Raw genomic sequence first — 26,732 nt, 5'->3', positions numbered from 1 at the left:
ATTCTGCGTGGAGCATTTCAACCAAACGAATGCGTTCTCTTTGCATCGTCATCATTTTGTTATCGCTGCAGTAAGGCTTGGCCTTTAGTGTAGTGAATTCTGCTCTTTCAGCCAGACTCCTTGTGGATGATACCCATGTCAACATCCTTACAGACTGAAGTGGGTAATCCTGTTTCTGCCCCAGGAGTAGGTAGTTGATTTGGGTCAACGGGCTAGATCAGTTAGGTGAAGCCCTCATCTTGAATTGGCCGTTCGGCCTTGTGATGTTATGAAGCTCTTATTACTGTTGGATAAAGTGCAACAAACAAACCCAATTAACACTTGAAATACCCCTATATTTAAAGCGCCATCAACTGCTATATTTGATGATAATGAATAAGTGCATAAATGTGACCCACTGAGGAATATCGAGTAAATTAAATTTTTTAGTTAATCATATTATCCCAACAAGCAAATCTCAACATTTTAAATAAAATAATAATCATGATCATACGACCTTCCAGTCCGAAAAAATATGGAATTTTCCAACCTTAAAGCAAATTTTTACGCACAGCTCTTTAGCCAATGATAGGCTTGCGCGCGTACACATTTCATCAAACACGGCGGTGGATGACGCTTAGTGCAATCTGACTATTGATGCTGAGACTCCTACTTTCATCATTGTTATTTTTGTTCTTTGATATACTTAAAGGCGCTATCTGTAGGTATCTTCCCCTACGTCTTGAAGCTTCTTCAGAGTTCAGCCCGGGAGCTTAGACCTCTTCTGGTCTTCATATGGGCAAAGATTCTAGCTGTTGATAGGGTAAGCTTTAATCAGTCATATTATTGAGTTGTTTCGTTGCATTTTTTCCTGTCTCTCTAGGTTATTTGTTGCCAGAGAGTGAGTTAGTAGTTTATTCTCTAAATGTTTTTGACTTGTAATATTATTGTTTTATGTACATCCTGGAATTCTTAAGAAAAATGCAATCATGTTCAGATCTCAAATTTAGGGGGAAGGCACTAGGACTTGTCTACCACAAATTAAACTGGACCAGAATTTGTTTTTTCACAAGAGCAGAATCAAAATGAGGAAACACAGTTGAACAAGTACACTGTTTTTTATTTGAATAAGAAGAAAATTAATCTCAAAATCTTTAGTTATGCATCACCCCTTAACATAATTGAAGGATTTGTAAAAAGTCAACATTCAAACATAGTTTTGTAATTACATATTGAGGTATTATTTAAATGAAAAACACAATACTGGGTTACCTGGTCTCATGCTTAATTTGCTGGCCTTGAGCCTTGCGGTCCACTGTACACTTTTCGAACCGCAATGTTGAATCGATTAAGCTCAACAATTTTAGGAGTTGTGAATCTTTTTATTTTTTTGTTTGAGGAGGTGTATCATTAATGAAATGATATAAACTGCGCCAATAAAGTATCTAAACGCTTACAAATGGTCAGATATATCGGAACCTGAAATAGTATGCCAAAAAATAATTATTAATTTCTATTCACCGTTAATTTCTGCACATTTTGACACATCTTGTGTTGCGCTACGATGTTGTTTAGTGGATTTATGGACACTTGAGTGGCTTAAGGTCGAATTTCAAAAGTTGCAAAAGCCCCTATTCAAGCTAAATCGTTGTATTGTGACGAGTAAGATCAGCGTTTCTTTTGCCCGCCCTTAATAAATGATTTGTTTGTCGCGTTTTGGATTAATCGGTTGCGATGAACATCAGCAATAATTGTCAGTAACCAAGCAAAGGGGTCAAAGATGGGAGGCATACAACAAAATGGGTTAAGAGCCAGAATCCCTGATTATGGTAAGACAGGGAAAGGTGTTTCAAGATAACAGGAAAGATGGCTCAACTGACCAAACAGGAAAGAGGACGGATCAGGAAATGGCAGGGGATTGACCAGGGACAGATCAGATGTCTCGTTTGGAGTATGAGAAGACGACTCCTTGCCGTTAACAGTGATGGAGGACACACCAAGTATTGAGGACAGGATATCAGCAGTTTTAGAGTTAAAGACACGGCCATAAATTTCATGGTCAAGTAAACGAAACGAGTTTGTGTCTTTTGTCTTGATTTTGTCTGTGTGTGAGGCTTGTGTGAGTTCCCTTCTGGAATTGGGGTGAATAGGGGCTTTTGCAACTTTTGAAATTCGACCTTAAGCCACTCAAGTGTCCATAAATCCACCCAACAACATCGTAGCGCAACATAAGATGTGTCAAAATGTGCAGAAATTAACGGTGAATAGAAATGAATAATTATTCTTTGGCATACTAATTCAGGTTCCGATAAATCTGACTATTTGTAAGTGTTTAGATACTTAATTGGCGCAGTTTATATTTATATATCTATATCTAAACAGTATATCTATATCTATTTATGTTTGTGTGTGAGGCTTGTGTGAGTTCCCTTCTGGAATTGGGGTGAATAGGGGCTTTTGCAACTTTTGAAATTCGACCTTAAGCCACTCAAGTGTCCATAAATCCACCCAACAACATCGTAGCGCAACATAAGATGTGTCAAAATGTGCAGAAATTAACGGTGAATAGAAATGAATAATTATTCTTTGGCATACTAATTCAGGTTCCGATAAATCTGACTATTTGTAAGTGTTTAGATACTTTATTGGCGCAGTTTATATTTATATATCTATATCTAAACAGTATATCTATATCTATTTATGTTTTCAGTCTTGCAAGGCTGATCTTGTAAAGGACAACGGCCACAAGTACTTCCTGTCTGTTCTAGCTGACCCATATATGCCAGTGAGTATTCAAACTATATTGACCGTACTGAATATGATGTCACTACTCAATTATCTGCCCTACAGCATGGCGTCTATGAGCCTGTGCATTGGGATGTGCGTGCATGTGCCATAGAAATTAAGCCGGGAACGCTGCGTGCTTCGTTGATGTAAGCAGGCATGAGAATCTTCCGGTTTAAACCGGAATTCCGTTTTTTTTCCTTTCAAAATTGTGGTCTCCGAGTTCGATGTGAATTTGCTATAAAATTCGGGGGGTAGGTTTTTGGGGGTATACATTTGGATTTCTCTAATCCCTCTTCTCTAGTCAGACAATGTCAGTTTACCTTTGTAATTGTTATTATCGCGGATCCATACGTACGGCGTTCATGAAAAAAACGGCACCTAAGAACTAAACAATAAATTGCCGTCCAGCAACTGGCCCAGTTTACGGCTTGCGGTCTTCCTGGCATCGCGCATGCATGCAGCAGCAGCGACAGATGTATAAACTCGCCTCATTCCTTGCTTCGTTTATAGTGGTACGGTTCAATAATGTTTGCGTGTAATGCGCTTGCTGCTGCAGCAAAGATAACACGTGTGGAGACTTTTGAAAGTCTACTGAAAAAACAATGCACGTGTTTGCACCATGTGTACTGTGTACTGTGTACGTGCAGGTTTGTACATGAACCAATGAGCGGCGCGGCACGAATCTGAGATCGCCGGCAGGCCATGGTAAACTGGTACCTGTTATTGCCTCACAACCAGTGAAAGATATATTGGGAACCAGCGAACACACTGTACGTCCGGACGACGTGCTTTCTTCATTGGTTCTATTTCTATGTTGGGGTCTAATCTCAACCTCGTTCCAGTTATACCCTATGCTGAATAACAACCTCTTTCTCAAAAACACATCGCTCTCGCCAGATATATTTTAAAATGTGCGTCGCCGACGGATTGTTAAAATCACAAACATTTAATTGCAAAAGAATTTCTTTTACACAACCGAATTTCAAATCAAGAACCTATAAAAATGGTTGTTGGTGAGAAAAAAAGCATTTTCAAGGGCAGAAATAAGGGATAAGATCGTCAGAAAAATTAAAATATTATTACTATTATTTTTTTTTGTCTTTCTTTTTCCGGAATTGTTACAAAATCGCAGGCGAACCCAAAATTGTTTGAATTGCTTAAGCTTTACATTCCTTATTTTCCCTTAAACCTATTATTAAACATTAAAAAAAGGAAAAATCACACAAAAGTAGCTCACTTCTACCTGGAAAAATAGGTGTCAGAAATGCATTAGAGACCACCACAGAGCTTCTAAAATACCCAGAGCTCCCAGGGCCCTTAAGCGGTCGTGTTGTGTGCTACGCACACAAAAATCATGGAATATTGACATTTCCGATCAACTGAATTTTTTTTCCTGTTTTTTTATCATCACCCATTCTCATGCCTGTGTAAGCGTTTATACACGCATACAGTATGCCCTACAAGATGGCAACTTTCATACCAACAAAGGGGTTATTCGATACGGTCTATAAATGCGTTAGTGTGTAGTGAAATTTTTGGGCATGCAACATTTACGCTAGACTGGTCCCGCAGGTCGCTGCCGCTAGATCCAGTGATTCCATTGGATACAATGATATCATTGGATACGTGCAGTGACATAGATGCCAAAACAGTCACTGCTCTCAAGTCCGCAATGGAATTTGACTGCGTATGTTTTATGTGAAATGAGCGAGGTCAGAGGTCAATCTACACGCCGGTTTTGCAATTTTTGAGGGCGGTCTCTGGCGTTGTTCATGAGCCTCAAAGAATGACGTCGGATGTTCAGGCTACATTTAGGCCTGTGCATGACCCAATGGACAAACAGTATTGCTCTCTCTAGTGCAAAGGGAGCCTCTCTGTGACATAACCCTCTTCACTTAAAAAGAACTGTCTTATACTAATTATTGTTTCTCCATTGTCCACCTTCCATACAGGCTGAGCACAGAACAATGGCAGCCTTTGTTTTGGCAATGATTGTAGAAGACTATCAAAATGGACAGGTAAAAATATTATATTTAAACAGGATTTTATACTTTTGGTAATTGGAATCCACTCCTACTCCTTTTACATGGAAGTGTCGTGGCCGAGCGGTTAAGAGCACCGAATTCAAACTCTGGTGTTTCTGATCAGCAGAGTGTGGGTTTGAATCCCCAGCCGTGACACTTGTGTCCTTCAGCAAGACACTTAACCATTGCTTGTCCTTCGGATGGGACGTAAAGCCGTTGGTCCCATGGGTTGTGTAACGCATGTAAAAGAACCCAGTACACTTTTCGAAAAGAGAAGGGGTTTGCCCCAGGGTTCCTGGCTGTGGCTGCTGTATGCGCCGTAGCACCTTGTAAACCCTCATAAGGTGCTAAACAATTGGGTCTCAGAATTCATCTCTGCAGTAACCTATCTTTCTGAAAGTTTGTACATACTCAGCGCCTTGAGTACCTTGTTTGGTAGATATGTGCGCTATATAAGACTTTGATATTATTATTACTACATAGCACAATGTAATGGTTTACAAGGTGCTGTGGCGCAATATGCTGCCAATCAAACCAGGAACTACAAGGCGAACCCCTTCTCTTTTTGATAAGTGAACTGGGTTCTTTATGTGCATTACAGAACACACGGGACCAACGGCTCCCAGTCGAAGAAATGGGGAAAAAAATTTTTCTCTAAAGTTTGGATTCTTGCTTTACAGGAAGCAGCCCTCCAGGGTAACGTGATCGCCATCTGCCTGGAGCAACTCCATGACCAACACCCTCTCCTCAGGCAGTGGTTGGCGCTGTGTCTGGCCAGGGTCTGGACATCATTTGACTCGGCACGGTGGTGTGGCGTCAGGGACAGTGCACATGAGAAGCTGTATCAACTACTTAGTGATCAGCTACCAGAGGTAAGTTTAAAGAAACATGTTGCCCCGAATCGGTCAAGTTGGTCTTTGAAAAGCGTTTGTAACCGTTTGTTATAAAATGCGTATGAGTGGAAAGATGTTGTTTTGACTCCCATAAATGGCCGACCGTGTTAGTTCGCACAGTATTTGGAAAACCACGCAATTTCGAGGCAAATTTGTGTGGATCATTGTATTCTACTTTTAAAACATCTTTCCAACCATATGCATTTAATAACAAACGGTTACAAACGCTTTTTATAGACGAACTGGTCCGATCCAAGGCACACTTCCTTTTAAAAATTGTTCTGCTTTGAAATTTGTACATTTAAATAATCTCTAACACGTGGGGTGTCATAGCCTAGCGGTTTAGAACACTTCCTTTAAAAAATTGTTCTGCTTTGAAATTTGTACATTTAAATAATCTTTAACACAAGGGGTATCATAGCCTAGCGGTTTAGAACACTTCCTTTAAAAAATTGTTCTGCTTTGAAATTTGTACATTTAAATAATCTCTAACACTTGGGGTGTCATAGCCTAGCGGTTTAGAACAACCGACTCCAGCTCTGGTTTTCAGCAGAGTGTGGGTTCAAGAGTCGTGACACCAGTGTCCTTGAGCAAGACACTAAACCACGATGCTTCATCTTTGGATGGGACAAAAAGCCATTGGTCCTGTGTGTTGTGTAGCGCACATAAAAGAACCCAGTGCACTTATCGAAAAGCGAGGGGTTTGCCCGGATTTCTGATTGGCAGCAAATGATCTGCAGCACCTTGTAAAACAGTACTTGGTGCTATAAAAGGACTAGATCTCATAATTCAAGCATAGTCCCACATCTGGCAGGAAATACTGTATGTTACAGCGCCAAGAGCGTCATTGAGTGACGGACATGGGTGCTATAAGAAGCCAGTTTTGTTATTATTTCAATGGCATCACTATTTCAATGCTCACCATGCTGGAGCCCTTGCATGTGTACAAAACGCAATTATAAGTCGCAAGAAAGAAGTGGAATAAAACCTTCATCTGTTTTACGCATTACTCAAAATTTATTTCACTTCAAGGAAAAATATTTCAAAGGGAGTTTACCACAATGACAAATTTTATACCATGTACATAAGTTGTGTGCAAATATGTGAACATATTTTTACTCTTACCAATGTTTCGCACACCCTTTAAAGGGCACTGGACACTATTGGTAATTACTCAAAATAATTGTTAACATTAAAACTTACTTGGTAGCGAGCAATGGAGAGCTGTTGATAGTATAAAACATTGTGAGAAACAGCTCCCTCTGAAGTATCGTGGTTTTCGAGAAAGAAGTAATTTTCCACGAACTTGATTTTGAGACCTCAGAATTAGATTTTGAGGCCCCAAAATCAAGCATCTGAAAGCACACAACTTCGTGTTACAAGGGTGTTTTTTCTTCAGTTATTATCTCGCAACTTCGATGACCAATTGAGCTCAATTTTCACAGGTTTGTTATTCTATACATATGTTGAGAAGACTGGTGTTTGACAATTACCAATAGTGTCCAGTGTCCTTAAACAGAGGATCAATAACTAAAACAAAAGTTGTATTTTCTTCCCGCCTTTTCTACCAGGTGCGAGCGTCAGCAGTGATAGCTCTTGGAACTTTCATTGGAACTGGGACAACAGAGAGGACGGATCACGCCATTAATATTGATCACAACGTAGGAATGACACTCATAAACGTCGTGCAGGATGGAAGTTTTATTGTCAGAGAGGTATGAATATTCATTGGTTTATGCTTCAGGTTGTGAATATTCATGAATGAATATGAACCTTTGGGCCATTCAGAATAGTCAAAATAAAACAAAACAAAATCTTTTTCTGAATTTGTTTTGACCCACCCTCCCATCCCATGTGAAAGTGTTTCATAATAAGGGAATCAATGTGTGGTGAAGAGGTTTTCAACTAGTGGTTTAATCCCAACGAGGCCTGGTTCTTGATATTTTTACTGAAGGTAAATTAACAAGAACCAGGCCTCGGCGGGTTTAAACCACTAGTTGAAAACCGATTCAACACACTTTGATTCCCATTCATAAATACCTTTTTGGTCAAAAAACATCAACACATCAACTGTCTCGACCGTTGCTCTCGACCAATAGGAATGAAGAAACTGTCTTATAAGCACAGGTGCAAGCTCGCGTGTCACGCCCATGTTTCAACACTTTTTACTGGTCATGAACGAAGGTTTATACACACCCATGTGATGCGCTCTCCACCAATAGCAATAGCGAAACTGTCTGAGGTATTTATGAATATAATCTAAAACACTGGAGAACCAAAGTAATGTCTCAAATGAACCAAGAATTTAAGATCAAAGATCTGAAACATCAGTAGTTTTCAGCTGCCTCTCCCGGCTGGAAAGTTCTACTTTGTAGTATTAAATGTATAATCAGGAATGAATTTGATGATCTTGGCCAGCTATGCTGGTTTCACTTAGTTGGAGTTTTTATTCCCACGTCTAAAAACTGTATTTTATTTTCTAGGTTTTTTTTCCAAAGCGCTTCTTGTTTTGTTGTACATCCTGGCTGTTTTAAGTGAGACACACAAAACCTCACATGTCAAGTGTGAGCTATTTTTCAGGAGATACAACATTTTTGCACTGACATGCCTGTTTTGACCCAATTCACCTGACGTCATCATCAGAATAATCTTGAATGTGCCATTTCGGTGGTCAATGTCAACGTGTGTTAATCGGAGAAGTGCGCATTTTAGGCGACGTGGCGTTTACACGTAAACCTATTGACCACCGACATGGTGAGCGTGGCATCAGTCGCCGCATGTGACGTGTGGCAAGGGGTCAATAACAGTGATTGTTTTACTATCACTATTATTCCTCTCTCAACAGCAACTCGTGGTGGCGCTATACCAGCTGATCAAGCAGTTTGAGACGCAGTTCGCCTCCATCGCCAGACAGATCCTAGAGGAGGACCAGCGAGCCGATGACAACATGACCCCAGTGGGGGCGGGCATTACGACCGGTGGGTGGATGGTAGTTCACGACATTGGACCCAATGGTATTGTCAAACATTGCATTTGTCTTTGTCTGGTGTTTGTGTTTTGTTTGCTGTTTGTTGTTGTTGTTGTTGTGGTTTTTATTGGTGTTGTTGTTGTTGTTACTGTTGTTGCGGTTGTTGTGGGTGATGGGATATCTTTGGGGAAGTTCTTCAATTGGGATTGATCATGTTGTGCATCTGACAGACCCCCCTTTTTTGTACTTGGGTTTAAGTCCAAATCGGGACACAGTTGGAGATTCATGCAATTAGACTTGACCATCATCTACTGTGACCCAGACTTGGGCCCAAGTTCATAGAGCTTCATAAGCAACAAAAAATGCTTACAACTTTCCAGCTTAACAAAAATAAGCAGGACACCAGTCTCAGATTGTGCATGTCACATTGTATTTTAACTGGTAACCTTATTCTGATAAGCAAATTGTTGTTGTGCTTAGCTACTTTTGTGCCTAAGCAGCTCTATAAAATTGGGTCCTGGGTTTGCCTTGGGAACGGGACAAACGAACAAACAAAGCTAACGCGACCTTACGAGCTAGAACAGACCTGGCTGACACCATTCATCCGAGGGCTTAAATATTCTTATTGTGTTGTGCTAATGTCTTGTGTCTCGGCATTCACATATTTAATAATCTATAGATGGGCAGGAACTTAAGCATATTGCTGAACGGGTCTTAAACTTTGCTCTTGTTAGAGCACAGCAATTTCCCTCGTGTAAAGGGCACCTCTTGGAGACAAATGTAAATGTGTACTGGAACCATGCACAGGGCACAACTGCATTTGCCGTGGGTGCCAGGGGAAGCCTTGTGCACTGCCTACACCAAATGAGTGCAGTCTCAAAAAAAAAATCATAATTGATTACCAGTTATTGATACAATCTAGAGAGACAGAGTTGTATTTCTTTCTGTATAGTTTTACCACCTTGCCCGAGGATGTACGCCAAGACAGCATGGTCTTTTTGTCCATGCTCTAAATCGATTCCTGGCCATCTGTAGATTGTTATGTTCATCGCTTTTGGTATAAAAGTGTTCCCAACTCCTTTTCCTCCTACCCGCCATATTGTTTTGCATCACCTCACCTTTCCCTTTTCCTTCCTTTGTCACACCTTTCCTCACTCTTCCCCCTGGCTCCTACCGATACCCACTTTACTCCCTCCTTGTTACCCCTCCCCCATATACCCCATCCATGGGCTCCTGCCCATACCTGCTTTCTGTCCTTACCCATACCATTGTTACCCCGCCACATATACCCTCCTGCCGACACCCTCTTCCAACCCTTACCCAAATGGCCTTACCCATACCCACTTCACTACCTCCTTGTTACCCCTCCCCATATACCCTCCTGCCCATACCCACTTCCAACCCATACCCAAATGGCCTTACCCATACCCGCTTCACTCCCTCCTTGTTACCCCTCCCCCATATACCCTCCTGCCCAAACCAACTTCCAACCCATACCCAAATGGCCTTACCCATACCCGCTTCACTACCTCCTTGTTACATGTACCCCTCCCCCATATACCCCATCCATGGGCTCCTGCCCGTACCTGCTTTCTGTCCTTATCCATACCCGCATTCCATTGTTACCCCGCCACATATACCCTCCTGCCTCCTGCCCATATCCACTTCCAACCCTTACCCAAATGGCCTTGCCCATACCCGCTTCACTCCCTCCTTGTTACCCCTCCCCCATATACCCCATCCATGGGCTCCTGTCCATACCTGCTTTCTGTCCTTACCCATACCCGCATTCCATTGTTACCCCGCCATATATACCCTCCTGCCTCCTGCCCATACCCACTTCCAACCCTTACCCAAATGGCCTTGCCCATACCCACTTCACTCCCTCCTTGTTACCCCTCCCCCATATACCCCATCCATGGGCTCCTGCCCATACCTGCTTTCTGTCCTTACCCATACCCGCATTCCATTGTTACCCCGCCACATATACCCTCCTGCCCATACCCACTTCCAACCCATACCCAAATGGCCTTACCCATACCCGCTTCACTCCCTCCTTGTTACCCCTCCCCCATATACCCTCCTGCCCAAACCAACTTCCAACCCATACCCAAATGGCCTTACCCATACCCGCTTCACTACCTCCTTGTTACATGTACCCCTCCCCATATACCCCATCCATGGGCTCCTGCCCGTACCTGCTTTCTGTCCTTATCCATACCCGCATTCCATTGTTACCCCGCCACATATACCCTCCTGCCTCCTGCCCATATCCACTTCCAACCCTTACCCAAATGGCCTTGCCCATACCCACTTCACTCCCTCCTTGTTACCCCTCCCCCATATACCCCATCCATGGGCTCCTGCCCATACCTGCTTTCTGTCCTTACCCATACCCGCATTCCATTGTTACCCCGCCACATATACCCTCCTGCCCATACCCACTTCCAACCCATACCCAAATGGCCTTACCCATACCCGCTTCACTACCTCCTTTTTACATGTACCCCTCCCCATATACCCCATCCATGGGCTCCTGCCCGTACCTGCTTTCTGTCCTTACCCATACCCGCATTCCATTGTTACCCCGCCACATATACCCTCCTGCCCATACCCACTTCCAATCCTTACCCAGTGGCCTTACCCATACCCACTTCACTACCTCCTTGTTACCCCTCCCCATTTACCCTTCTGGCCCATACCCATATACCCACTTTAACCCATACTTGTACCCCTCCCAATATACACTCCTGCCCATGCCCACTTCCTTTATGTGTTTTATGTTACATATCGCAGGGCATTGTCTATACACAGCTGTTGGCTCTATATAAAAATTCCTATTGCATTATTCATAGTGTTATCCCTCGGTAAAAGCATCAAGAATGTTTTTGTTGCTGGTTCATGGACTGGTTTTTTCTTTTATTATTTATTTTTTGAATTATGAATCTTAATTATTTTAATTTCAGTTCTTGTTTATTATTTTATTTCGTTTGAGATGGTGTACTAGAACCACTAACAATCATGTAATTATAATTCATTACAATTATAAGTCATTTCATTTTGGTTTCTCACACATTGCTTTTGGTAATTTCATAATTCATTTCTATGTGTGTTTCCATGAATTTGTACAAAATTAATAAAAACAAAACCGTACAATTATTGACGTCAATTATTGACAAATAGAGATAATAATAATAATAATAATAATGAGTTTTTATATAGCGCTTTTTCACTCCCTACGGGTGTCTCAAAGCGCTTCAAGATATTACCCCTGGTCACTGGGCCTTAATTCACTCCTTAAACCATCTCAGCTCCCTGGGGAGTATACAGCCCCGTGCAACAAATAGTATGTGCTTCTCGACTAAATCAATCCCAAAACCATCTCTGCCCTCACAGGTACCCATTTACCCCTGGGTGGAGAGAAGCAATAATAGTTAAGTGTCTTGCTCAGGGACACAAGTGTCACGGCCGGGATTTGAGATATAACTACACTTGATGTGCTTTCTTCTCTGAACAAAATTACAACCAATTTTTTTCAAATTTCATTGGAAAACATCGCCTAACTACCTTCAGTTTTGGGGATGATACTCCTTTCGTTATTTAAAGGCAGTGGACACTATTGATAATTACTCAAAATAATTATTATCATAAAACCTTTCTTGATTACGAGTAATGGGGAGAGGTTAATAGTATAAAACATTGTGAGAAACGGCTCCCTCTGAAGTAATGTAGTTTTCGAGAAAGAAGTAATTTTCCACGAATTTGATTTCGAGACCTCAGACTTAGAATTTGAGGTCTTGAAATCAAGCATCTGAAAGCACACAACTTCGTGTGACAAGAGTGTTTCAGGCCTGTATGCTTCGTTTTTAAAAGGGCAAGGGCACCAAGGTATTTTCTCCTTGGTAAAGGGCACCCTATGTGGAAATTGTAAATTTGTACTGTAGCATTTCAAGGGCACCAAGGCAATTACCAGGGGCCACGGAGGCAATTGCCTTCGTTGCCTCCATGAAGTATCAGGCCTGGTGTTTTTTTCTTTCATTATTATCTCGCAACTTTGATGACCGATTGAGCTCTAATTTTCACAGGTTTGTTATTTTATGCATATGTTGAGATACACCAACTGTGAAGGCTAGTCTTTGACAATTACCAATAGTGTCCAGTGTATTTAAGTGAAAAACACAAGACCAGCGGGATGGTCCTCCTAGGCCATTGCCTATGTGGTCTCTGCGTGATTCTAAACCCGACTGTATAGATACATTGTATATTGTAAGTTTACAAAAGTTTGAGGGTTAAAATGTGTGCATGTGTGTCCCTGTGTTGTCCAGTAGCTAACCCAGGCCAGGCTCTTCCCAATCGGAGAATGTCGCTACAGCAGGCTCCTAGCTCCGGCAGGCGATCCACTCAACAGCTACCTCACTCTACAAGCATGGGGAACCTCCAGCAAGCCGTCAATGGTATATGCTCATCTCTCACTCCTTAAAAACCACCTTCCTGCAAACATTGTCAGCCATTATACCGTCTAGAAGGAGTGGACATGTTGTAGTTTTCATTTATTGCCTTATTTTTAGTTTTCTGCCCAGAGTTTGGGAGCTGCTCTTGTTCACCTCTTTTTCTCATCTCTGCTAAATTTTCATGGCAATGCTTATCTTATAAGATGTTAAATTTGCGTCAAGGATAAAACATATTAACTTTGGTTTTTCCCATATACAGCAATGCGTGATAACACTGTATACTCAGTTCTTTCCTGAGTTCTGTGAACAAAATCACAAGCATATTACTGTTTGTTTGCTTCAGTGAGCAATGCCATGAAATTTTGCCCTGTTCTAGCATTTTGTGAAGGATCATTTCCAGTATCAACAAGGATCAAGTGAACATTTCTTATCCTATTTTCATGAGTTTCTTTGCTCTTGAAGATGTCCTGCCTTCTTTTGCACTGTTGCCATCTTGTCTTCTTCAAAACAAGTGTACATGGATTAACCCTCCTACTGTCAGACCGATCAATATCATCCACTGGTTTTGGAGGATACATTAACTATGCCATCCTGCAAAATGTCATCACGTTGTAAATGCCCCTTCTATGTCCGAACATCATGACCATGCACTGTCATATGGTTTAGAATGATATATCACTTGCTGTTAAAATGCATTACACACATACATTACAAAGATTGCTTTGTGCAGTTGTGCCACCTCCATTTGCAGTTTTATGGTTCTCAAGTGGTTGGTCAACTCGCTGGAAAATGGTGGTAATAGTAGGAGGGTTAACACTGACACATTTTTATTCTGATTAAGTCTTGCCACAACTGTCTCTGAGAAAAAGGATCCCATATAAAAAAAACACTATGCCTAAAATAGTCGATAAGACGGCCATCTTTGGGTTTAAATAAGTGATGTTTTACGACTCTGAAAGTCTGCCTTTTAAAAGGCTCTGCCACTAACATGTTGCTAACTTCCCTCTTGTAGTTGATTTTCTTCTGATTTTCTAAACGTGTAATGTTCTCTAACTAATACAAACTACATGTAACAACAACTTCTATGATCAGGTGCAAAGAGACAAGCAGCATAAATGGATTTGGATACAGAAACACAACATGGAGTCAATTTCACAAAGAGCTAAGATTAATCTTGAGAAGGGGGGTTGTAATGTACATAAAGGTCTTGGACTTCACGTTTGAAGGGGAACAGCAATTGTCCTCCGATTAGGGGCACTTCGAGGAGAAAAATTTAAATTGTATTAGTGTTCATAGGTTTTGGAGGTACATCGGCCGGTCGACCACGTCAGAGCCAATGAACAGCTCTCCCTGGGTAGCTGCACCCACAATTTACATACACGACAAACGTTGCACAAGGTTCCTTTATTGTAAGTCATTTACAGGGTGAGTATTCATGCATACACCTGGTAAGCTTACCCGCGCTATTCAAAGGTGAATGGATAGACGGTGTGCTCGTGACAAACCGAGTAAACAGCCAATGTATGTTGAGACAGTCCTGCACTGTTTTTAACAGAGGAAACTCTTTGTGTTACTTGGTGTGTCACGAGCACACAGTCTATTCATTCGCCTTTGAATAGCGCGGGTAAGGTTCAGGTGTTTCGTCATCGCAGAGGCCCATACATGAATATTCACCCTGCTGTAATGAATCAGGATAAAGGAAACCTCTGCTATGTTCATCGTGTATGTAAATTGTGGGTGTAGCTGCCCAGGGAGAGCTGTTCATTGGCTCTGACGTGTTGGACCGGCCGACGTACCTCCAAAACCTATGAACACTAGTGGAACCTTGCAGAGGGCTCTACAGCAAAAGCATAGGGCACCACGGCAATTGCTGTGGATGCCATGGATTATTACGAGGCCTGTACTTAACTGCAAAGCAAAGTTTGATATCACAAAACAATCGATTCCGATGAATTTGCCAATTCATATCAAGATGAATCTTAGTGCTTTGAGGAATCAAGCCCTCGCTTTCCTCATTGCACTTTTTTTTCACACAAGCACACAATTTTTCCTTCGGAATTCTGCCAAATGCCCACATAGCCTGCTTACCAGTCTATGAAGCTATCATCTAACACCCAAGCAGATCCTTGCCATTTGATTGGAGGATTGTCCGTCACGTGATATCAAATAAAAGTACTATTGCACACAGAGTCACTCACCGTGCATTTTTTGTTCCATCCGAAAAGTACTATTGCACGCTGAGTAAAAACATCACTGCGTGCGCGTGTCTTTGGTAACGCAGCAGTGTTACTGCAAGGCACATACATTCGGCGTCTGCGTGTCTCAAAATAGCTGCACAGAACGCACATTGTCACTGTTGAATCCAACAGGCCGACCCAAAAGAAACGGGGGTAATTTCACAATTAAAAATTGTAGGCCTACGCTTTGTTTGTTTTGAAAGTTGTATCTTTCAATCAAAATGACAAAGATCTACTTGGATGTTATATAAAACAAATAATAAATGTTTTTCATTTGTGCAATAGTGCAAATATTTTCATTCTTTGAAAGATGGAATGTTTCATTCAAGTCGGCTCTGCCTCGTTGAATTGAACATCCCATCTTTCAACTCATGAACATATTCGCACCATTGCACTCATAAACATTCATTAGTTGTATACTATGAACAAAGTGGCGGACAGGCTAGCCCTGTGTGTTATTCTACTAAAACCCAAACTTTAAACTGTTAACAACCTTTCTTGCATGCTACTCATGTCATGGTACATGTACATGTACATCTCATGCAGAAATAAATATCAAGACTTCTTTTTCCACTAAAATCTTTCACCTCAATTCTTTTGTTTTAATCCCCTTTTTAAAAGTGTTCACATCTTGGCTATCTCTAACACAACAGACCGATCCATTAAGCTCCGCCCGATTGCGTGTTGACCAATCACAACGCAACGAAGGTCCGACAAATAAGGTCCAACATGCGTGCGCGTGGCGCGCGCGGCAGAGTTGTGCAGAAAGGCAATGGAGAGGCTCCCGTGTTCTTGCGTCGTCGTGTGCGGAGCCTACTGGATCCGTCTATTCTACTCTTTAGATAATTTAGTGAAGCACAATGAATTGCTTTGTACATATTATAGTCTTTCTCATGTTTAATTTGGTCGGTTAATTTTGTTTATTTTTGTGTGTGTGTAAGTTTGTTTTTTTGTTACTACTTTGAAATACTTTTGATTGCAGTTTATTTTAATTAATCTTTAATTATGGTTGATGAGTGTAAACACAACTGTATGAGTGTTTATCCTGATAATTCTTTTTCAATTCTTTTTTTAATAATGAAATGTGTTTGCCAAATCTTTCCAAAGCTTAATCAAAATCATTCTGTATGTAAGACGCACTATGCCTTTCTGCCTTTGCATTGTGTTAATAGCATTAGAAAATCAGTTATTGATGTGCATAATTTCTCCATCAAGCAACTAAAGCCCTGTTCATACTTCCTGCGAATGCGAATGCGAAGCGAATTTGACGTAAATTTGACGTCACAACCCTCCTTTCACAGCGATATTCGCAAGTGAGTTGAACAAAGTTTAACTGCTGCGAATTATTCGTTGCGAATTTGTGACGTCAACATTCTTATCGCATTCGCATTCGCAGGAAGTATGAACCGGGCTTGACTCTCAAATGATACTTAAACCACGACCGGGACTCAAACCCACACTCTGCTGATCAGAAACACAATAGCTTAAAGGCCCGGTCACACAGGCCCCGATAACGAGAGCGAAAACAAGAATGATAAAAATGCACGGGCGTATTCTGCGTGGAGCATTTCAACCAGTAGAATGCGTTCTCTTTGCGTTGTGATTTATTTCTGCACCTTGACCTTAAGTCTGGTGCTTTTATCCTTTCAGCCACTGACAAAGCTGTTAACTCAGTCATGGCCCAAGTCTTTCCTTCTTATGACTGCATGTTGGTTTAAGCAATACATTTTGCATGTGGACTGTTTAGTTTGTTGTGTGACTGCTGTATTTCTGTGAAGAATGGCAAAAGCTAACTTTGAAAAGGCTGTTCAAGCACACATCACTTCTGAGCAGTGTCAAGGTTTGCACAGCATATAAACAATGCAATGTGAACTGTTTGCACCTGAAACTCTATTATGATTAATTAAATAAATCGTTGTGAATAAATGTTTTTGAAGGCCATGTTCAAGTAAGCCATTTGCGAGTTTCATTTGAATAACATCTGGTAAAATTACTTGCTTAGTCACATGTTACCACTTGCATTTTAACGCCTCAGACTACAATGTATAGAGACAGTTGCTATGTCAAATGGTTCTGGGTAAGCTTTGTATAGCAAAACCTGGTACCATTGTGCCATACACAGCAAAAGCTTGCCCTGAATCACGTAATGTAGCAACTGTCTCAACAGTTTGAGCAATTCAAATTTAAGTGGTAACTTGCGTATTTGGTTTGCGGTAACACCATGTGTGTATCTACTTGCCAGGTAGAGTTGTTCATAGGGAACTGTCTTGCTTTATTCTACTGCCGTGGAGTAGATAATCGGAGGTTCGGGAGACTTCTCAGTTCTGAAAAGAACTGTCCTGCTTTTATAACTATTACCAGGGCGGATGGTATAGAAATTAGACTGGACTACTACTTTAGCTTATAGGATCGTAATAACTGTACTGCCGCGGAGTCAGTTCTGAATTGGTCTCAACGTTTCGACTAGCTTGCTCTAGTCATCGTCAGGAGACTGAACCTCCGATTATCTACTCCATGGCAGTAGATAAAGCAAGACAGTTCCCTAAGAACAACTCTACCTGACAAGTAGATACACACATGGTGTTACCGCAAACCAAATATACATTGGTAACTTGTGACTTAGCATGATGAGCAAGTCTTTGTACCATACATTATTCAAATCTAACATGCCAACAGTTTATTGGCAGCTGTTGCTTAGGGTGTTGTTTTGTGCATGCTATGCTGCATGTTAGCATGGTGGTTAAACCGCAGCTGCTACTTTGGACATTGCCAAAGCGTACATTGTTTGTGCTGCACAGCAGTAGATTTCTGTTTGCATCCCCTCCTGTCTATGCCACTGTCTCACAAGCATGGGTTCTACACTGGCTCTGGCAGCAGACAGCACTAGTCTCTCTAAAAGGCCTAAAAGAAAATTGGCATTATATGTACACAGAGTGTTCCTTATCAAGAAAATCACTAACCAATCTACTTGGTTATCAATTTTGACACATGTGTTGTCCTTTGCTAAGAAACATGAAATGATGTTAGATTGCTGACGATATAAACTGTAAATATATTTTTTTTAACATGGAAAAAAAAAAAACATCTTTGGGAAATAGTTCAAACCTTCAAGTCGAGTGTCTAGGGGGTGGCACATTTATTATCCTTTGCTATTAAAGAAACATGAAATGATGATAAATTGCTAAAAATATAAACTGTAAATATATTTTGTTAACATGAAAAACCCCCAAACAAAAACATCTTTGGATATTGTTTCTCCAAACTTCAGGTCAAGTGTCTAGATCACCTGGCAACAGCAGCTCCGGTTCTTCAGGATCTAACGGCTTCACATCGTCTGGAAGCGGGGACGCCTTCTCGGGCAACGGCCCGGTGCTGTTTGAGAGAGGGCGACGTAGCGTAACCGCAGGGATCAGCCAGAGCAACCTGCTGAAGTCAAGCTACAGCAACGTGTACGTGCAGATATGGAAGACCATGCTGACTCTGGCTTCGGATCCGATGCCTTGCGTCAAGAGACTAGCCCAGCAACTCGTCAACCAAATCAACCTCAAGGTAAGGGCTGTGTCTGTGCTGGCTGCTACAGCTACGGCTGGATTATTAATATCGATATCAAAGTATTATATAGCGCATGTATCTACCTAACACTTCAATATTATCTCGCAACTTCGACGACCAATTGAGCTCAATTTTTCACAGGTTTGTTATTTTATGCATATGTTGAGATACAGCAAGTGAGAAGACTGGTCTTTGACACTTACCAAAGATGTTCTGTGCCTTTAATACACCTCAGTGTAAGGGTAAAAACATTGCCTTGACGAACAATAGCCTCACTTTTAAATTACAGCCTCACTTTTAAACTGCAGCTTCACTTTCATATTGACCGAGAAAACCACCCTGTGTCATTTTGTGTTCACTTATATTATAATTTTGTATACCATCAGGCAACCGTAATGGCCAAGCCTCAGCATGTTCTTGATGCAACACGAAGGTCGTCAACATCCGCTCCCAACAGTCCTTCAACGAGAAACGACAACGCCTTGCCCCTCAACCTCAGGTAAAACAATCCCTCTTCTCCACAGATATGGGAGAACTTTATATCTCGGGCATCGCAAATATGGTTTTAAAAGCCGTGGACACTATTGGTAATTACTCAAAATAATTATTATCATAAAACCTTACTTGGTAGCGAGTAATGGGGAGCTGTTGATAGTATAAAACATTGTGCGAAATTGCTCCCTCTGAAGTAGTGTAGTTTTCGAGAAAGAACTAATTTTCCACGAATTTGATTTCGAGACCTCAAACCCAGCCGTCTTCTCTATCCTTTCAGTGACTCGCCTCCACCGACTACGCTGAATATCCCCAACGAGATAGTTAAACCGGTGCCCATCCGCCCTGGCGAGCAGCCCCCTCCAGCAAGGCCGCAGAACCCTGGTCCAATCGGGGTGGCGTTTCCTCACTCCCAGAACTTCTCGAGGTCCAGGAAGATATTCGACAAAGGTCCAAGCATTGTGAGTTATTTTACAATTCAGACACTATTATACACATATTGACTGGCAACGAGGTAACTAGTATACGTCTATTCCCACGAGGGACTTTGAGTGACCAGAAGAGCGACCTAAATAGGCCCCTCTTCTGGTCACTCACAGGCCCGAGGGGGAGTAGACGTACACTAGTTACCGAATTATGCCAGTCAATATGTGTTTTATAACACAGCTCGGTTTTAAATGTCAAATAAGAACAGAAAAATAAGTTATGTAGTTGTTGTTCACGGTTCAAGTCAAGAGAAGGCGCTGTTACCGCCATAAGTGGCAAGGTGGGTCCGTATCTCTCTCATTATTTACTCCTTTTGCTTCCCGACTCTCCTCCCCAAACTACAGACATACGGAGAGGCAGATGCAGTCAATATCACCACCAAGGATCTCAACATCTCCAGCAAATTCACGGACTGGTGCTGCAAGTATTTCGCTCAGTCTGTCATGAGGGTAGGTGTTGAGTAGCAGAATTCATCCCAGGATGGGAAAGGGGATGGGCGGGGGAAGGTCTTGGACACAAATTTGGAATGTTCAAAGAACTTTGTGATAACTATGTTACTCTTGCATCTGGATTAATTTTGATTAATGATTGATCAGAAAATTTGTGATAAAATAGCCTGAAAAGTCTATAAGATGCCTATTCCTTGTGTACATGTACGTGTAGGACGGCCCTTATACTCAATCAAATGTTCCTACTTTTTTTCCAAGGGCCAAATATCATGCCTTACTAATCTATGGCCCTTTTGAAACTTCGGCTTTGGATTTGGCTTCAGGCTCCGTCCTCTCGTCTGAAGCCCTGAGCGCGTACGCAAAGCTAGCCTTGATCAAGGCGCTACAGCCAGCCGCGATCTGCAAAATCCCAGTCCCCATCACTGAATTCCACCAGTGCACCCCCATACATAATACAGTGCATATAATACGTATACAGCGTATGTACACACATACGTACTGTACATGTACATGTACCATCTGTATACGGTACACTTACGGTACATGGGTACTTCCTAAGTAGCGCCTTGATGGTTTTGTATCTGCCAAAATTTAGGGCGGAGCTCATTATGCTAATGTTTACTAACAACCCGTTCTCATTGGTTGTTGGTTGACCTATAAACTCTCGATGCGATGTCAATCACAACGTTCTGCAAGCACTCGCACACATGTGCTCGTCGACGTAATTGTAAACAAACCGTGGTTGTAGTTGCAATGGCGGCGGGCGAGGGAGAAATCCCTACTAGTAAAACATAACAGTAAGTCGCTGGAAATCAGTGGTGTATAATTTGCAACACAACTACAGAAACTTTCAACAAAATATAACAACCGCGTTTAATGCATCAATCATGGGTTTAGAAATAGAAGGAAGAAAATTAGAACATGTGAAATGTGTTTGAGAAAGGTTAAAAAAGTATCCAGGTGTCATGGGTTTCCGGCAAGATGGCTACTTGGTAAGAATTCTTAGGTGTTGGGCATATGACAGTACAACACACCCCATCCCCTTGAAGCACAAACACAGACCAGATGAGATAAGAAACCCAGCTGTTTATTTTGTCTTAATGTAGACATATATTATTTATTACGTTTCTCGCGGTAAATCAAAGTTGAGGATCGAAAATATGTGTTGTCGAAAACATACCAGACGGTAGAAGATGGCGTGTGGCTGAACAACAACTACAAGTAAAGTTCACATTCATAAACAAACTCTTGCCATACTACTAGTACTACACTACAACGTTACACTTATAGTACAGCAGCTTTAAATTCAGGGACAAATCTACCAGCTACGTTGTAATTATGATGCTAGTCCTCGTGTTATAATGAAACGCAAGACAACGGAAGTTGTTCGAAGTTGTTCAACACCATTACCGACCGGGCGAGTCTTGTCCGGCTCACCCGTCCGGCAGCGCATTCAGACCCCTTACAATTATAGCTAATATACACACCACGCTCTCGACACTGCTATAAAAAGCACGTATTACAGTACATGTCCATACAGCTAGCGTACAGCGTACACACACACACACACACGCATGCATGCATGGACGTGGCATGATTGCTCGCAGTAATACGTCATTCTCAATCGCGCCTGTGATTGGCCAATGTTTAGAATGACACGCCCACATCATGAATACCCTTTTATCGGAATTCCGATAAAGCTTTACAATCCCATCAAGGCTGTTGTTTGAGCCACGTGTGCGAGGTTGAAAGTAGAAAGACACGACCGTACTCACGACTACGCTATACTGTTCTCGCTGTACAATGTATGGTAATGTACATTTGTGTATGCACTGCATGCGTGTGCAGCGAACCGGGCCGGGGAACAGTACGTCAACAGCCTTGATCAAGGCTAACGCAAAGCATGTGCAAATTTTCAAAACAGACGCGGGCTAAGCTAGCCTGAGCTGAATCCAAGGCCAAAGTTAGGTGACGAAAAGAATGTACTGTACCAAAGGTCCTTCTAGTTTTCTAAAGGACCCTGATTTTAAAATGAGTTTGATACTTACGGAGTAACGTTTGATCATCTCATTGTCTAACAGGCACCTGAGGAGATGGATCCATACAGCACGTTACATCAGGAGCGGGAATGGCGATTTCTACGCAACACCATGGGTAGGAAAGCAGCGAGAGAACAATTACATCGAGCAGGTCAGAGAGAAAGCTTTTTCAATTATATGCCGTTTTTTAGTTCTGGTTCTGTTCGTCCGATAGTTCTAGCTCTTTTGTTGGTGTTGGTCGGGGATGAGATTCTTCCGCCTTTTGGCGGAATTCCCTCTCTTTGACTTTGAAAATCCGTCTTTTGTTTTCAGTTCCGACTTTTTGATATTCCGACTTTGGCAAATTGACTTTTGAAGCAGCGGGCGAAGTCTCATTTTTTCCTTTACTATTCTGGCGGGCGATGAATGGGTGGGTGGCATGGTTGGCTTGTGCGTAAAGCGCTTGCCTCTCACCAAGGTGAACCCGGTTCGATTCCCGGCCGGGGCCATATGTGAGTTGAGTTGTGCGTTGGTTCTCTGCTGTGCCACAAGGGTTTTCCTCCCTCGGAAAAAATCAAACACTTTCGATCTGTGCTCCGTGGTCATAATGGGTTGATGTGGCTGGCAGCCGAAGGCGCCCTGCATGCCTGCTTCACGAACACGTTGTAGCCGCGTCCTTCACAATTCAGCTCTAGCTATGAGTTAGGATGATTAGCCCCCCAAATTATTATTATTATTATTATTATTATTTATGTGCGCGCATTATAAATTTTGTTATTATTAGTATACAACTTCATGGGAATGGGAATGTGACATAAATGTTGATAAATCCCCTAAGCTCTAGTCTCTCCTACTTTTTCCATAGCCACAAGTCGTCTGGACGACCAGATCTTCATCAACAAGAACCAGGGGATTCCTATTGCACTACGCTTCCAGCATTTCAGCCCCCACATCATCGTGGCTGACAAAGAGGGCGTATGGTAAGGACAGAAACACTCATGGAATCACCACTACTCCAAAGAGAATTTCACCTTGAAGTAGTTTTGTGTGCGGCAAAACATTGTGTGTGGCAAAACATTTATAATCATGTGAACTCAATTTCCTTATTGATTGAAAAACATTTAAAACTAATTCAGCAAAGATCACAACTTGCTGTTTTCGTTCAAGTAGGTCTTTAAAGACACTGGACCCTATTGGTAATTGTCAAAGACCAGGGTTCTCACTTAGTGTATCTCAACATGTGCAAAAAATGACAAACCTGCGAAATTTTGGTTAATTGGTTGACTGCTTAGTTGGTCGTCGAAGTTGTGAGATAATAATGGGAGAAAAAAAACACTCTTGTCACAAGATTGATGCTTGATTTCGAGACCTTAATATCTAACTCTGAGGTCTCAAAATCAAATTCGTAGAAAATTACTTCTTTCTCGAATACTATGTCACTTCAGAGGGAGCCGTTTCTCACAATGTTTTATACTATCAACCTCTCCCCATAACTCGTTACCAAGTAAGGTTTTATGCTAATAACTATTTTGAGTAATTACCAATAGTGTCCACTGCCTTTAAACAGCCTGATTGAATTTTTTCTTGCTAGTGTTTGGAACTGGGAAAATGGAGAGCGAGTAAACACGTTCTCACATCTCAACCATAAAGACACCAAGCTAACGTCAATGGATATACTCAACTCTCACGACATCTCACTCCTCATGACTGGTAGTGGTGAGTAGCTAATTAATAATAACAATAATAATATTAATAATAATAACCCAATTTCATATAGTCCTTTTCACACGTGTCTGGAAGCGCTTCCGACATTGTTACCCTTGGTCACTGGGCCTTAAATCATTCCTTAAACCATCTCAGCTCCCTGGGGAATATACAGCCTGTGCGCAATATATGCGCTACTCGGCTAAACCAATCACAAGAACCATCACTGCCCTCACAGGTACCCATTTAACCCTGGGTGGAGAGATGCAATTCGAACCAGGATTCGAACCCACACTCTGCTGAACAGAAGCATCAGAGCTTGAGTTCGGTGCTCTTATCCACTCGGCCACGACACCCTACATTACATAGTATCCAGCGCCCAACTTCACAAGAAGTAGCTAAGCACAACAAAATTATTCTAACCGTGGTCGAGTGGTTAGACTGCAGTACTTGCAACCGTAAGGTTGTGGGTTGGTATCCCAAACAAACAGCTGATTTCACAATTACTAGAGTAAATATTGTTCTCTAGTTACTGAATTGCAATTTCTTGATTTGTGCAAATCATAATCAAAGACGTTCAAGCAACATTTGTATGAGAGAGATATGGGAAGATCATCTAAACAAACAACAGAACAAACAAACAAACAAACATGGTTACCAGCCAAAATACCATCTCACATGAACAAATCTTAGGCTGTTATCCTGCTTATTTTTGCTAAGCCGAAATTGTTTATGCAATATTTTCTGGTTATTGGGCCCTGCTAGCGGCTAAACACTGAACTGCAGATCCAATTGTATCAAATATGACGTCACCACTCAAATACCTGCCACACAACATGGCGTCTGTAAGCGTGTATGTGTGCGTGCGTGTGCCTTAGAAATCAAACCGGGAATGCTGGGTGCTGTGTGCTTCATTGATGTATGTGTTTAGACGGGCATATGGCCTGCCCATACAATATGGCTACTTTCATAGCAACCAAGGGGTTATTCGATAGGGTCTATAAGCAGGCATCATGAGACCTTTTCACACTACGAAAAATCTCCGTGTTGGACACGGATACGATCCGGATAATGTGCACTGACCTTTTCACACTACAACTTTTCAACACGGGATTGATCCGGATATGGCACTTTATCCGTGTCAAAACCAACCCAGCCCGGGAGGTGGGTTGATAAATCTCTATCGTGTCGAAGATGATTTCAACACGGATCAAAAGCCGTAGTGTGAACACCTCCGGGTTAATTTTATCCGTGTTGAGTGTGCGTGGCGCCATCTGCGCACACTACAGTTGTCCAGCGCATAATAAAGGCGCTGCGTACATAAAAAGTAGCCGTGTCCTGCTTCGATCCGTGTAAGATTTTGTTGCAGTGTGAAACGGTCCCACAATATCCGGATTGAAAGTTACACGTGTGACCAAAAAGCTGATTTCCTGCAGAGCTAGTGTGAAAGCGAAGCTGTTTGTATCCGTATTGAAATTTTACCGAACCAACCTGAACCCTGCCCGGATAAGGTTCGACATGGATAGAAGGTCGATAGTGTGAAAAGGCCTATAATCTACAAGGAAACATTTACCATAGGTTTTTGGAGTAGTTGGATTGTTTTAATCCTATATAAATGTAGAGTTTAGGTGAAGCGTTTGTAGAGAAATAGTGTTTGAATTGTGCTAGAATTTGGTTGCGAAAGGGTTTCCTCACCTATCTCAGCTATGTGTACGGCACAGACAGTAAATAGTGGTCCAGAGATAATATGTGACTTCTCAACTACCCTTGGTTGTTGGTCTTTCTCTTTTCCATCTTACAAACATAAATTGATTAAAAACTTTTAAAAACATCAGTAATCAATAAGGGAATAAAAGAGTAGTGACTCGGTCTCCGTTTAAAACCGGCAGGGTCGTGGATCGTGCGGTAAAGGCCCGAGCCGAAGGCAAGGGCCTTTATCAAATGGCCGCGACCCTGCAAGGTTTTAAACGGACGCAAGGTTTCATTCGTTTGTATTTGTTTGTATTTTCAGATGATGGTGCTGTACAGATATGGCGTAACTATTTACCCAATAATGAAAGCGGTGTGGAGCTAGTGTCGTCATGGCATGCCTTGTCAGACATGCTACCCTCGGTCAAAGGTATGTCAAATACATAAAGTAAATCAAAAGACAATGGCATTGTCTGCTAGTGTGAATTGTGCTTGTCTCTTACCACCGTGGGCCTGGTTTGATTCCAAAATTTCCCTTTTGGGTAAAAGTCACTATTAATATTCTTTATCCCCGATGCAAATTTGACATCTATTATATATCGTTGCGGTACCCGCTACCTAAACAAAGGCTTCAAACTGCCTCTAGCTACCGTGCAACCTTGGTGGTCTAGTTGGTATAACACTGCTCTAGAATTGCAAGGGTCATGGGTTCGAATTCCACCCGAGTAACATGCCTGTGATATTTTTTTCACAGGACTTGGGAGAGTACTGAGTATACAGTGCTAACACACATCGGTGTTTGGGTAAAAACCAAAAATAATATTCTTTATCCCCAATGCAAATTTAATATCTTTTATTGTTATTGTTATTATTAAGGGAATCAAAGGGTAGTGACGAGTTCTTTAACGGCCGTTTGAAACGACGGTGTGACGACCCTGCAAGATTTTAAACGGACGTTTAAGAACGAGTCACTACTCTTTTATTCCCATTCATAAATGCCCTT

At 41.8% G+C, this 26,732-nt stretch overlaps 1 protein-coding gene across 6 annotated transcripts in view; it reads left to right on the top strand.

Moving 5' to 3' along the window:
* Nucleotides 1-26,732, top strand: part of LOC139943736 (regulatory-associated protein of mTOR-like) — a 62,703-nt gene that overhangs the window by 22,732 nt on the left and 13,239 nt on the right. The window contains exons 12-26 of one of the 6 annotated variants that reach the window (XM_071940508.1): nucleotides 692-802; nucleotides 2,690-2,764; nucleotides 4,719-4,784; nucleotides 5,471-5,662; nucleotides 7,255-7,398; nucleotides 8,529-8,661; nucleotides 12,980-13,105; nucleotides 18,608-18,888; nucleotides 19,278-19,390; nucleotides 19,664-19,844; nucleotides 20,214-20,318; nucleotides 22,400-22,508; nucleotides 23,202-23,316; nucleotides 23,928-24,052; nucleotides 26,052-26,159. In XM_071940508.1, coding sequence (XP_071796609.1) covers nucleotides 692-802; nucleotides 2,690-2,764; nucleotides 4,719-4,784; nucleotides 5,471-5,662; nucleotides 7,255-7,398; nucleotides 8,529-8,661; nucleotides 12,980-13,105; nucleotides 18,608-18,888; nucleotides 19,278-19,390; nucleotides 19,664-19,844; nucleotides 20,214-20,318; nucleotides 22,400-22,508; nucleotides 23,202-23,316; nucleotides 23,928-24,052; nucleotides 26,052-26,159 — 1,984 coding nt within the window. Of the gene's footprint in view, nucleotides 1-691; nucleotides 803-2,689; nucleotides 2,765-4,718; nucleotides 4,785-5,470; nucleotides 5,663-7,254; nucleotides 7,399-8,528; nucleotides 8,698-12,976; nucleotides 13,106-18,607; nucleotides 18,889-19,277; nucleotides 19,391-19,663; nucleotides 19,845-20,213; nucleotides 20,319-22,399; nucleotides 22,509-23,201; nucleotides 23,317-23,927; nucleotides 24,053-26,051; nucleotides 26,160-26,732 lie in introns of all 6 variants that reach the window. The other 5 variants (XM_071940507.1, XM_071940506.1, XM_071940505.1 and 2 more) reach the window with 5 other exon arrangements.

Source organism: Asterias amurensis, chromosome 11, assembly GCF_032118995.1.
Source record: "Asterias amurensis chromosome 11, ASM3211899v1".
In the NCBI taxonomy this organism is placed as follows: domain Eukaryota; kingdom Metazoa; phylum Echinodermata; class Asteroidea; order Forcipulatida; family Asteriidae; genus Asterias; species Asterias amurensis.
This window is presented reverse-complemented; position numbering and strand designations above follow the sequence as displayed.